Source organism: Electrona antarctica (assembly GCF_951216825.1).
Source record: "Electrona antarctica genome assembly, chromosome: 9".
In the NCBI taxonomy this organism is placed as follows: domain Eukaryota; kingdom Metazoa; phylum Chordata; class Actinopteri; order Myctophiformes; family Myctophidae; genus Electrona; species Electrona antarctica.
In genome coordinates, this window is record NC_136790.1 from 45,452,228 (window position 1) to 45,465,934 (window position 13,707).

Consider the following 13,707-nt stretch of genomic DNA (forward strand, 5'->3'; position numbering starts at 1 on the left):
GCACTTGGTAACTGCTTTTTGAATTTTGGCATGGTGTTAGGTATGGCCAAAACCATCTCAAACTAATTTGGCTCGCCCTGTAGTGGTCGGTTTGCAATGGAACCATAGGCATTTTAAGCTCCTGGCAGCCATCGTGGACGCCATCTTGAAAACGATGCCTTTCTAGTTGATCGCTTTTCGCAAAACTTTAGTATATTATTTAGCACACCCACTAGTAACATAATCCAAAAGTACAAAAATCTCTTCTATCAATTATTTTGGGTTTCAACTTTCAACCATACCTATATGAATCTAACATTTGAGTCTGTGCAAACAGACCACTAGGGGGCACGCCCAACACATTTGCACAGCTTTTTGAAAACCTTATACCCATACCTAACAGTAAACACCACGCAAAAAGTCACCAAAAGCCAAATCTTGGTGATTTCTTACGAGTTTGCCCGCAGCTACTATAATACATGTCCATTTGAACGGCGTTTAACTCAGACATACAGTGAGGATTTCCCTGTGCGAGGATCGATGTAGGTGGTGCTCCTCCTGTTGTGGTCCACGAAGTAAGGTATGCCGTCCACCGTGAACCTCATCTCCCAACCTTCTGGCAGGGGCTTGTCGTTCAGCAAACTGGAACGCACACGCACACACACGCACACACACACACACATGCACACACGCACGCACGCACACACACGCGCACGCACACACACACACACACACACACACGCGCGCACACACGCACACAATAATAAAGACCTAAATAATACACAATAACACAGGGGTTTTCAACTGATTATGAACGAGGGACCACCACCCTGGCTAAGAATCAACCTGGGGACCACTGTTGTTGGGTGGGGGGGGGGGGATATGGGCGTGGGGGAAAAGCTTGAAAGGAAATATTGACTGTTAAGGGCTTGATTTAATTCACCTCAAATTAACAAATTCAATTAAGCCCTTAAAGGAGCATTCAGTGATTTGGGTGATTTAGAAAAAAACCCGGTCCGCCCCGGTAACAAGATGTGCACATGCACACGCTCTACAGTGGGGGGGGGGGGGGGGGATGCAACAGGCTTTCTCACCCAACACCAAAGCCGAAACTAAGGTTTTTTTTACCCCTGCGGTTCACTGGGGATAGGGAGGAACTAATTATATGGTTAGCACACTCTATAGTACAGTATGGAGGATTATCACAACACAAGAAAAAAAAGTGATATTTGAATTAAGTGAAACCACTGAATATACCTTTAACAGTCATTATTTAACCCATTCTGGGCGGGAACCCCTTTTGGTGTTTTAAGCATTATGTTGTACTTTAGCTATTGAAAAATAGCAGATCTACAAGCTCGGGAAAATGTGGTGCAAATCTTTGAATTTGAATGTTTTTAACTTAAATCCTTGCTTCTGGGGGGTCCCTGGAAGAACATATTTTCAGATGGGGGTCGGCAGCCAATTACAGACATGAAAATGTTTGAGAATGACTGACATAGAAACATAGGTTTTTCAAGAAAACTGTCAAGATTTAGAAGACATGTGTAGAATCGTTCTCAGGTCTAAATGGGTTAACTAACACATGCTAGTGGTCTAGCCCAGGGGTTCTCAACCCGTGGGTCGCGACCCCTCGGGGGGTCGCCAAATTATTTTAGGGGGTCCCCAAATTATAAAAACTTTTTTCAAAAATAGCAGACCTACAAGCTCGTAGCGCGCCACTCGGTGGCGCGCTATGAGCTTGTAGATCTGCTATTTTTCAATAGCTAAATTATAACAATGCTTAAAACACCAAAAGGGGTTCCCGCCCAAAATGGTTTAAGGTTATTGTAGCAGTCAATTTATATTGGGGGTCGGGAGGGGGCGGGGCGGGGGTCCCGAGACATTGCCAAAGCATTTCCGGGGGTCCCCGGCCAAAAACGTTGAGAACCCCTGGTCTAGCCTGACACTCAGTCTGGATATCATTTCGTTTCACTTCATTATTCAGACTGAAAGCCCTCCCCATGGCAGCAGTTTATGGGATGGGTGTTGTCAAAGCGTCAGTCTTCAGTGATTGGTTCATACCAAACAATCAGAATAGTAGGAAAGCAGATGACGTTGTTCATGTGGCTATAGGCCTATGGATAACCCATTTGCTAACCAAACAAACACAGCCAACGAACGCTACTAGCATGTAAACAAAAGCGGTAAAATATGTTGGATGATGATGTTTATGAAACCTCTCGTGACTGTAAAGAAACTATTTATCATACGTCGATTTAATAGCCAGATTGATACGGTCGTGAGTTACCGCAGTGGGGGCAGCCTTGTTTGTTGTCTAACGCTGTTGAGTGACGGGGCTGATGGCCAATCAGGTGAATCAGCTGCTACGATCGAATTTCCGAACGACACTGACGCAGCCGTAGGCAGAGAGACTCCAGACCTGAATCGCCAGAACATATTTTCTTAATGGGCGTGGCTAGCGATTCAGGGCTGGAGCCAGGCTACTAGTGGAACCACTGATCAATTCCTTTCCCATAGTTATGATTCATTGCAACTTATGTCTGATTCATTGCAACTTATGTACGAGTGAGCAGACATGTGCGATTGCATGATAATATGGTCACATGTCCTAATCACGGTGACCCAACCAGTCAATCCGGTACTACACTTTCCCTTGAAATTCAAACTCCCTTTTCTGTGGAAGTTCTTGACATCCGACTTCCCACTAACTGACTGACAACATTGATGTGTCATCATACATCACCAGGTCATTAAAGTGCACCGTTTCCCAACTAGTGGTCGATAAAAACAAATCTTCAATGTCCTACATTACTAAATGCATGGTCAGGGACCACATGCAATACCTTCACCAGTGGTCCACGGAGGACCACCAGTTGAAAACCTCTGCAATAATAGAATCTTTGCCACTGCGTTGGAACATGGTTTGACAACAGAGTCAGTAGAAGTTACAAAGTAAGTGTACAACACAAGGCGATATGAATGTATGTACCCACCCTTGTGTCCTTGGATCCTCCCACTGAGTGGCCCGAGTCGTGTGATGAACAAAGTACACTCTGCCATTGGTGTCCGTTCTCTTCTCTGGGGACACGAAATGGTAACAAGAAGATCAACGTTTTCATGTGTTATTCATGGTTTACTCACAGCCTGGGAAGTTATACTTCCAAGTGCAGTACAGTACCACTTATTATGGATATCTACAGATATAGATTTCCTCAAGCACGGCTAAAGGTTTAAACAACAGGGTTATTAGTGAAAAGTCAAGCATGCTTACCCCAGCCATGTGGTAGAGGCCCCAGTGGGTCAAATTCTTTGCTCGCTGCGGCTGCAAGCTGATCTTGGAGCTAAGAGGCAGAGAAAGGGAAGGTGCCCGTTCAAAACTATGCAAATTACATTAAACATTACAAATTAATTAAAATAAGGCCTTTGCACGTCTGTTTGTTACACCACAAGAGATTATATAGCTAGTTCTAATTTCCCTGAATGTTATTATAGTCCCCTAAGTATTTTTAAACGATGTTAAAACATGCACCTGATGAGGTGGAGACACTGGATATATTAATTAAACTAGGGATTTTTTTCCTTTTTTACAATTTAGGCATTTAGCCGACACTCACTATCCAGAGTGACTTACAGTAAGCAAAGGTAAACGCATACATTTGATGTATATGTTCTATCGCGCAGTCCTGATACAAACTGTGACATTTGAAGGATCCCATAGCTGAAACATCGGTGTGTGACAAATAAATGTCAGTTCTTATTATGAGGAGGAGTGTGGCCATTTTCTTAATTCCCCTGCAGGGCAGTGTGTCGCAAACATGTGATCTGACCAAAGCCTCCAGGACACAACTACCAATTACCACAGTCATGCAGGACCAGTACAATGTCACATGAGAGGGGTTTCAGCGTCAAGGGGGCCGTGTGTGCATACCGGGAGCGAAGAGTCGCAAAGCACACAGACCCGGGCAGCGCACCCCCCACGCCTCCGCCTCCCAGTTCTTCTGCCCCTTTTTCCATACGGTTGTCACGTTTTCCTTTTACTTGATTATACCTGATGTAAAGAAGCCTTGTGACATACTAGCGTCATGTCCAGGGGGTGTACTTGTACATCAAGCTGCCTCACGCTACAGAAACAGGAGATAGGCTCCTGCCCTATGGGCCTCATGGCTCGGCAAGGCTACTTACTACTACTTACTAAAGAAGCCTTAGTGCCTTTCTGGTTTTATCCTCGTAGCAGATTTTGCATGGACCTATTTACAAATGTCGGCGATATAATTGTACATATGCGGTAGACTAATGTCTGTAGTTATTAATGCCTGTAGTTCTATGTACACAGCCTACTTTATCCACGGGATTCAGCGTTTTAGCCAAAGCGATAATTTAAGCATAATAACAATATAATTTGAAAATGTATAGATGTCTCTTCAACAAAATGCATGGGAGCCAGCATAGGCTTTTTCCAATTGCAGTCCTTATTATAATTCAGTGCCCGGGGCAGTGTGCTTTGCGAGTCTTCGCATACCGGGAACTGATTTCCAGTGGTGGAAAAAAAGTATTCAATTTTTTTTACTTAATTCAAAGTATCAATACGGCAATGTAGAAGTGCCCTGCTACAAGTCAACACAATTTTGTTTTTCAAGAAAAACCTATGTTTCTATATCAGTGATTCTCAAACTATTTCATCCCAGAATGATATATATTTGGCCGCATATATTTCTCAATATGTTGTTGCAGAGACCCCTCCAGAAGCAAAGATTAGAGTCAAAAGTATTGGAATTGAAGCTCAGATTGAGGCGATCATACTAAAACATCTGTGTTTTAGGAGGTCAATAAAAAAAATCATCGCGACCGTTTTCGCGGGACCGTTTCAGCAATTGTTGTGATGAAAATGAAAGTCAATAACGAGTTCCCCGGAAATGATTCCGTCGTGTTACCCGAAGTTCACCAAATCAGATGGAATCGGCTTCAAGGGCCATAACGGCTGTGGAAAGGCTGGCGTTCTGTGACAAACCACTAGATGGGGCTGTGGCGTTGGAAAGAGCTAAAAGCTAAAGCGACACAGATGCATTTTGTCCTAAATGTCCTAAACTGGCGAAAATGCGAAAATAGCAGATCTACAAGCTCATAGCGCGGCACAGAGTGCCGCGCTATGAACTTGTAGGTCTGCTATTTTTTGAAAAACCCGTAAAAATGTGGCGCAAATCTTTGAATATATATTCTTTCAGAGCGAACGTTTTGAACTCAAATCTATGCTTCTGGGGGGAGGAGGATCCCTGGAACAACATATTTTCAGGTGCAAGTCGGTGGCCAATTACATAGACTTTTCGGGGGTCCTTGACATGAAATATTGATCACCACTGACATAGAAACATAGGGGTTTTTTTCAGAAAACTATCACGATTTAGAAGACATTTTGTAGAATGGTCCTACAGGTCTTAAATGGGTTCATCCAGTGAAGTTGTTCACTCACCCCGTATATGAACCTCTGGTTGAACTGCTGCATGGCGCCCTGCAGCTGGCTGCGCTGGTTCTGCCACTCCTCGTAGTTGCGCACAGACTCCTGCGTGGGGCGCTGCCACGTGGTGGTCCGCGTCATGTGGTCCACAAAGTACACGCGGCCCATGGGGTCCACCCTTCTCTCCCATCTGTGGAGAGGACAGGTGGTGGAGCATGGATTAAAGCACAATTAAATGTCACGACTGAACGTTTTATTACATGATTTGCTTCGCTGGATATTGTGATCACCACAACTCTATTTTTTTTAAATGGCACTCCTGCAAATTCTTTCATTAGCTTGGCAATTATTTTCATAAAAGAAATGTCAAAATATAGAGCACCGGAGTCTGACGTCAATATCGGTAGAGGGCGCCTCATATAAGAACTGTGTTTGAAAAAAACAAATCATCCGTTTTACTCATATGGATATGAAGAATCAACTGAGAGAAAACGCTAATGTTACTGCTGTTGAATTAGTTACATTTTCGCTAGAAACAGACACAAACATGTATCAAACAAGGGCGGCGAATCCTAGTTACGTTGCAGCGCAATGGGAAGAAGGAAATTGTGGGATTTGACACACTCCACTTCATGTTTCAGCTGTGTTTTTAAACCCAGTATTGTGCCCTTCACATGTAGTAACGGATGGGTTATTATTATTACAGTATGTGTTGTTTTTTGGGTGAACCCCCCCCCCCCAAAAATACCAATTTCTTCCTAACCGTTTTTTTTTACAAAATCATGTTGATAATATGTATATTGACAAAAAATATATATATATAAAAAATAAATAAACATATAGGGCGCTGGTCCTTTAAGAAAAGCGTAGGAGGGGTCTAACGTCAGCACACGTAGAACAGGAAGAGAACTACTATAGGATTTAGAAGACATTTTGTAGAATCAATCCCAGGTCAAAATGGGTTAAACAAATTGGGTCCAGCCCAGATTTATAAGTAATTAATACATTCTTTTAACCCTTACCCTGCGGGCAGAGCGTCAGGCCGGTCCCAGGTCGTTCTTTTTTCAATGTGGTCCACAAAATACACACGTCCGTTCTGGTCCACCCTCTGCTCCCACCTGCAGAGGAAAAGACCCATTAGTAAGCAAAGAAAATACAAAATAAAAATAAATAAATAAAACAACGGCAGGTGGGGATATTGATGGGAGTCATTTGCAGAAGCCCCTCGTTTAACCCATTTAGACCCGAGGACGATTCTACAAATGCCTTTTAAATCCTGACAGATTTCAGAAAAACCCTCATGTTTCTATGTCAGTGGTTCATGTCAAGAACCCCAAAATTTTTAATTGGCCGCCGACCCTCGATCTGAAAATATGTAGTTCCAGTGACCTCCCAGAAACAAAGATATGAGTTAAAAACGTTCTGCTCTGAAAGAATATATATTCAGGGATTTGCGCCACATTTTCACGATTTTTCAAAAATAGCAGATCTACAAGCTTGTAGATCTGCTATTTTTCAAAAGCTAAAGTATAACATAATGCTTAAAAAACACCTGGTCCCTGGAACAAAATATGTTCAGATGAGATGAGATCCACGGCCAAATACAGATCATTCTGCGGGGGGCCTTGAAATAAAAAAGGTTTGAGCACCAACTGGTTTTTCAGAAAACTGTCCGGATTTAGAAGACATTTTTGTCGAATCTGTTTTCTTCGGGTCTTAACCCATTTAGACCCGAGGATGATTCTACAAATGTCTTCTAAATCCTGACAGTTTTCTTGAAAAGTCGTTCTCATACATTTTCATGTCAAGGACCCCCAAAAATGTATGTAATTGGCCACCGACCCCCATCTGAAAATATGTTGTTCCAGGGACCCCCCCAGAAGCAAAGATTAGAGTTAAAAACGTTCTGCTCTGAAAGAAGATTTTTCTAAAATAGCAGATCTACAAGCTCAAGCTATGAGCTTGTAGATCTGCTATCTATCAAATCGTTCATGTGTTTCAACGTAATTTGGAATGGAGCAGCTGGCGAAGCCAGTGCTTGCGCGGATTTGCAGGGGATTTTGTGTGAAGATTAAATGGCTCAGGTAGAAATCAGTAGTAGCGGGAAAGAAAAGCTTTAAAAAAAAACGTTTTCCCAGGATGCCCGCTGGTCTAGTGGTCCAGGCGCATGCCACATATAGGCTCTGGCCTGACAGCGCGTCGCGTGTTCGAGTCCCTCTCATGCCGACCTTTGCTGCATGTCTCCCATCGTCTCTCTCTCCCTCTTTCCTGTCTGTCTTCACTTGTAACTATCAATAAAAGGCAAAAAAAAAGAAGCCAAAAACAAATCTTAACCCATTCAGGACGGGAACCCCTTTTGATGTTTTAAGCATTATGTTATACTTTAGCTATTGAAAAATAGCAGATCTACAAGCGTATAGCACGGCTCCGAGTGCCGCGCTACAGGCTTGTAGATCTGTTTTCTTTTTTTTTAACAGTTTGAGGGCATAAAACGCTTTACCCGCTATTTAATCAAATATTCTACGCTGCCGAGATTGTTTTATTACCTTTAGAGCATACGCTGAAGTATTTGCAGCTTTCAACCACGAAAATCCGGCGAAAAATGGTTTGATGGTTTGTTATGATCAGACGAGCCAGCGGCCATGACAATGCGGAACGAAACCACAGTGCAGAGCAAGTTGTAGTCCAAACAAACCCCCCGTTCACTTGCATTGGGCTCAATTTCCCAGAAGCCCTGGCAGCCCCAGATGATGACTTGATTTCTGGTTTCGTCATCATAACGTGACGGCCTCGTCATCAGCTCCCAGATAAATCCGCTGTTTCTTTTTAATTATTTTAAAACGGCGAATTAAACGCATAAAAAATGTCGGGTAGAGCGTTTTACGCACGGTGGAACACTGGATTAAACAATTAGCGCCAAATCTTTTAAACTCAAATCTTTGCTTCCGGGGGGGTCCCTGGAACGACATATTTTCAGATGGGGGTCGGCGGGCCAATTACATATAATGTTTGGGGTCCTTGACATGGAATAGTTTGAAAACCACCGATATAGAAACATTGTTTTTTCAGAAACTGTCTGATTTAGAAGACATTTTAAGGATCGGCCTCAGGTCTAAAAATGTGATAAAAGGCAAAAAAAAAAAAGCCAAAAACAAATCTTAAACCAAAAAATAAATAAACGTTTTCCCCCTTACCCGGGTGGCATGGGACCGGTGGCCACTCTGGGATTGGCGGGGGCCGGCGTTGTAGGGGGGGCCAGTGCCGAGGCAGAGGTGGAGGAAGTCACAGCTTTGGGGTCACTGGTGGATTGTGCCGGCGCCACTGCGGCTGGTGCTGCTGTGGCTGGTGCTGCTGCGGCGGCTGGTGCTGCTGCGGCTGGTGCTGCTGCGGCGGGTGCTGCTGCGGCGGGTGCTGCTGCGGCGGCGGCAGCTGCTGCTTCAGCTGAAGCGTCCTGTGGCTCTGATGAGCCCCCGCTAGCGGAGGCCTGGGAGGAGCCGTCTGACACCGGGGCTTCACTCACCTCACTGGTGGAGGAGCTGCTGGAAGAGGCTGGAGAGAGGAGAGAGAGAGAGGAACGGCACACAGTGTTGCTTTCAGTCCACTAATACTATAAGACGACAAATGTTTGTCGACTACCTTTTTCCACTGACGAAAACTAAATGAAAACTAAGCTATGATGACTAAAACTAAAACTAAATATACTGACAATTTCGTCAACAAAAACTAGAGTACAATGGGACTAGTGGACAAGAGATCCAGTACAAGTCATTTTACAATTGGTTGCATGCTGAAAATAGCCGATCTACAAGCTCACAACGCGTCGCAGCGGCATTACGACGGCAACGCGCCATTACGACGGCATCAAGGCCCGCCAAAATACATTTTAGTCGACTAAATCAACTGTAATTTTTTTTGTCGACTAAAGTGTTATGATATTTAGACGACTAAAACTAGACTAACACTAGGTGACTAAAATGTGACTAATACAAAATTAAAACTATTCAGGAGACTATGACTAAAACTTAAATCTAAATGTTCTGCCAAAAACAACACTGTTACGGCACACAGCAAACAAGGGGGGGAAGGGGAGAGGATGGTGTCGATGGATGAATTATCCAGTCTGTTTACCGTGACACTAGTGGTGCAAGAAGCACATATTCGATTAAAGGGATCGTTTTTGTTTTATTTTCTGAGCTCAATTGCACCTAAAAAAACTAACTTTTAACCCATTTAGACCGTAGGACGTGTGGAAACGTCATAGTTAATCCAACCGATGGATTGCGAGGACGTACCAAACGAGAGAAAAATATTCAGATTTCTTTTCTTTTTTTGGGGGGTTTGGCCTCTCCTTCTGCACCATACTCCTTGCTCTTCGCGCATGCGTGCTGCCGTTCACTTCCCTGTTTACCGCTCAGAAAGAAAGGCTCGTATCTCCTAATCTAGGAAGCTCTCCGTGGTTTTGACCAGATATACTAAGCTCTTCATTACTGACTTCAACGTGCCTCTCGTTCAAAATATGAACGCGAGGGATTATTGAGCGACTTTATCGTAATCATAGCGAGGTAAGCAAGCAACATTATTTCTCCCGGTATTTGTAGGGAACGGAAGGGGGGGGGGGGGCTTTCAGAGTAAAAGCTGCCATATCTGCGCGGCACCCCGAGATGCTATTTTGAAAGAAATCCCGGCGCTGATTGTGTCAACATTCAGTATATTTTCTGTTGTCTGGGGGTTTTCTTGCTCAAACAAGTGCTCTGATTTGCCTGTGGACTGTCTGTGATGTAAGAGTCCACAAATCCCATATATGACATTACAATTTGCCAGCCGATGTCACTGTTGAGGCCTGTTTGCCTGTTTTCATTGCAGCTCAAAAGGCTTCAGAACACACAGAGGAAATCCCAGACCGCAAAAAATCCACTGAATGTTCAAGGTTTAGGTTGTGTGGGTGTTATAAAACCTAAAAGAAAATAACGTTCACATTGTGAAGAGATTTAGTGTAGAGCGGGGGTAAAGGGACAGACCCTGGGGGACCACGGTCAATTAAGTTACAACAAACCATAAATTAAAAATCCTTTTTAGGCATATACCGTATAAAAGATTTAATTTCCATGAATTTACTTTATTGGTTTATTTGGACTACATAAAAATGTAGCTTAAATACACCGAATTTAGCAGAGATGCTAATTTCACTAAACTAAACTGACATAAGACATGAGAGGACAGCATACAAAAACATACAGTATACAAAAGTACATTTCAAACACAGTAAAAAGAGAAAATGAATGACAATGAATGGATGCTGTATGATGATAAGCGCACCCCTCACCTCACACAGGTGTGATTTTATTTTTAAGTTAGATTAGTTCATGATTCTTGATATTTTAGCCATGCTGTGCAGCAGGAGATTATAAATGGATCTAAGCCTATGCCGCCGGCTATGTCATTAATTAATCCCCCGCCAAGTAACAGATGACTCATCCTACCTTTCACCTTAGAAATATTGCACGAATCAGAGCCTATTTGTCATTGGACGATGCAAAAAGAGAGAACATATTACTACAGTTTTAGCTTCACTGCATTGGCTTCCGGTTGTTTTTAGGATTGATTTTAAAATTCTTTTACTAGTTTATAAAGCTCTCAATGGTCTCGCACCTTCCTACCTACATGAGTGCCTGCCTAAATATGTCCCAAACCGCCCCCTAAGGTCTTCCACTGCTGGCCTGCTCGCTGTGCCTAAAAATATGGCAACTAAAAAATACAGTGAAGCAGCTTTTTGCTTCTACGGGCCGACGGCGTGAAACGAACTCCCACTGTACCTTCGACAGGCAGCCTCTGTAGACATTTTTAAAGCACAGCTCAAGACCTACTTCTACACTCTTGCTTTTAATTGATCTTTTAAATTCCTTGTTATTCATGTCCTCACTGTATTGCATTACTGCTATTTTTGTAATGTGTTATGCCTTGCTTTTCTGTTTTCTTATATATTCCTCTAATGTGTATATAGTAAATGTGGAAGAATTACTCGTAGACCCTTAGATAGCCGCGTGGTTGAGTTTATTATTTACCACTTACTAATTAGGGGATGGTTTGCCCCACCTGGTTAAGAGCAGGATTGCTGCAGGTGGAGGCAGTTCAGTATTACCTGAGGCTAGAAGCAGCTTCTAGCAGCAGATTCTAGCTTCTAGCTGCTGCTGATTGGCCAGGCCGTTTTGTGGCCGGGCATCAAGTCTGCCTGAGAGTTCCCAGATGGGAGCAGGAGGGGGGGAACCCAGTGTACTCTCTGCTGCCCCATCTGGCGGAGTCAGGTTAATCAGGGAGAGCTGCAAGCCAGGACCTCATCGAAGGATAAATAGTCTGTAACAGTCTCTCAAGATCCGTTTTGTTTTCTTAAAGTTTAGCCAGCAGGTGTATTTTGTTTCCTATTTTTGGAATGTTATTTTGGCCAGTATTTATTACTTATTTTTGTATTGTCACGGACTTGCACTGCACTTTGGAGTGTAAATAAAATGCCTGAAATGTCTACTCCCTGGAACCTCCGGCCAACGGCCAGCATTATCACAGTGCTATACAAATAAAGTTTTATTATTATTATTATTATTACCTGGTGAGGCTGTTGGTCTCCGGGGGGTTGGAGGAGGGGGCCGGGCTGGTCTAGGTGGCCGTGAGGCTTTGGAGTCCCCTGGAGACGGGGCAGGAGACCCCGTACCGTTGACAGCATGGCCGTTAGGGACAATGACCCAATCGTCTGAATCACTGGAGGGAGACGTGTCTCTGCTTGACCTGGGGGAGGGGGAAAAAATCAAAGGTCAGAGTCAACTACAATGTTGTACCAAGTTCACTGAATAGTTGGTTAATGTACAGTATGTCACATGCGGAAAGGAAACCCACTCTTTAACCCCAAACTTAACAATTAACCCAAGTTAAGCATAAACAAATGTCAACCTTATACAGTAGGATGTGCGGAAAACAACATAATGTGTACGACACCTGATGCCAGAGTTGCCGTTCTGCCTCGCATTTCCATTGGCCACAATGAAAGCTACAGCTGCAATAAAATAACAGAAGAAAGGACACATTCATTTTGATAAGATATGATTAGGAATCAGGATATTCAAAATCACTAGTCTCACTAGTCTCAATAGAATATCCATATCTCAGCCCTAATAAGTTAGTCCGCCAGTCGAGGTGGACGGGTGGGAAATTTGGTATAGTCTTTTTTTATTGGCATATTACATATATTATACCAACTATTCAGTGAACTTGGTACAACATTGTAGTTGACTCTGACCTTTGATTTTTTCCCCTCCCCCAGGTCAAGCAGAGACACGTCTCCCTCCAGTGATTCAGACGATTGGGTCATTGTCCCTAACGGCCATGCTGTCAACGGTACGGGGTCTCCTGCCCCGTATCCAGGGGACTCCAAAGCCTCACGGCCACCTAGACCAGCCCGGCCCCCTCCTCCAACCCCCCGGAGACCAACAGCCTCACCAGGTAATAATAATAATAATAAAACTTTATTTGTGATGAGGTCTATGGCAGTTTTTTGTGTGTTTTTTGTGCAAAACTAATGCTTGGAATGGATACAGAATCATGAAAAAGACAATTTTGCCTGCCATAGGATGTTAATGAAAAAAAAAAAGCCCAATAGTGACAGCCGTCAGCCGGTCAGCAAGTGTATTCATGAATGTATGTATATAGACAATTTTAGGCCAATAAAAAAAGACTATATACCAAATTTCCCTCTTTAAACAAAAGAAGCATGTCGGCCGCCGGACTAAGTGTGCTATGTGTGCGTCTGTGTTTCCTCACCGAGTTCTCTTTCTTCAGACAGGAGGGCTTCTGGGTCTACCTGCAAGCCGTCCAAACACACCGACAGGTCACCCACTACATCGCGGGGGTCCCTGTCGGAGCACAGCTGCAGCGTCTGGACCACCTCACACACTGGAGAGCACGCAGATACGCACACGCGCACACACACACACACACGCACACACACACACGATGAACTTCAGTGGGACAATAAGATTTACACAGACCTACACAACAAGCCCACTAGAGTAGACATAGATTAATATATACAGTATCAATGATGTCACTCTGGAGAGAGAGAGAGAGAACAAGGAGCTCTTGTTCTCTAGGACCAACTCCTCTGCCTTCCGGCCAAATTGGCCTCTAAAAACTGGAGCTCAATTTACGTTATACAGTATATTATCTACATTCTAACAGTACAAGTTAACCACATCAACCCTAGCATCCCTATTTTGGACATCATGCCA

The 13,707-nt window shown here is 43.6% G+C and overlaps 1 protein-coding gene across 2 annotated transcripts in view; it reads right to left on the reverse strand.

Moving 5' to 3' along the window:
* The window catches only part of LOC306929163 (E3 ubiquitin-protein ligase Itchy-like), a 44,876-nt gene that overhangs the window by 18,551 nt on the left and 12,618 nt on the right, over positions 1-13,707 (reverse strand). The window contains exons 5-13 of one of the 2 annotated variants that reach the window (XM_079509580.1): positions 13,241-13,372; positions 12,419-12,476; positions 12,033-12,211; positions 8,629-8,983; positions 6,457-6,552; positions 5,450-5,624; positions 3,254-3,323; positions 2,976-3,060; positions 493-621 (exon numbers count right to left, since the gene is read on the reverse strand). In XM_079509580.1, the coding sequence (XP_079365706.1) occupies positions 493-621; positions 2,976-3,060; positions 3,254-3,323; positions 5,450-5,624; positions 6,457-6,552; positions 8,629-8,983; positions 12,033-12,211; positions 12,419-12,476; positions 13,241-13,372 (1,279 nt within the window). The remainder of the gene's footprint in view (positions 1-492; positions 622-2,975; positions 3,061-3,253; positions 3,324-5,449; positions 5,625-6,456; positions 6,553-8,628; positions 8,984-12,032; positions 12,212-12,418; positions 12,477-13,240; positions 13,373-13,707) is intronic. The other variant, XM_079509581.1, reaches the window with a different exon arrangement.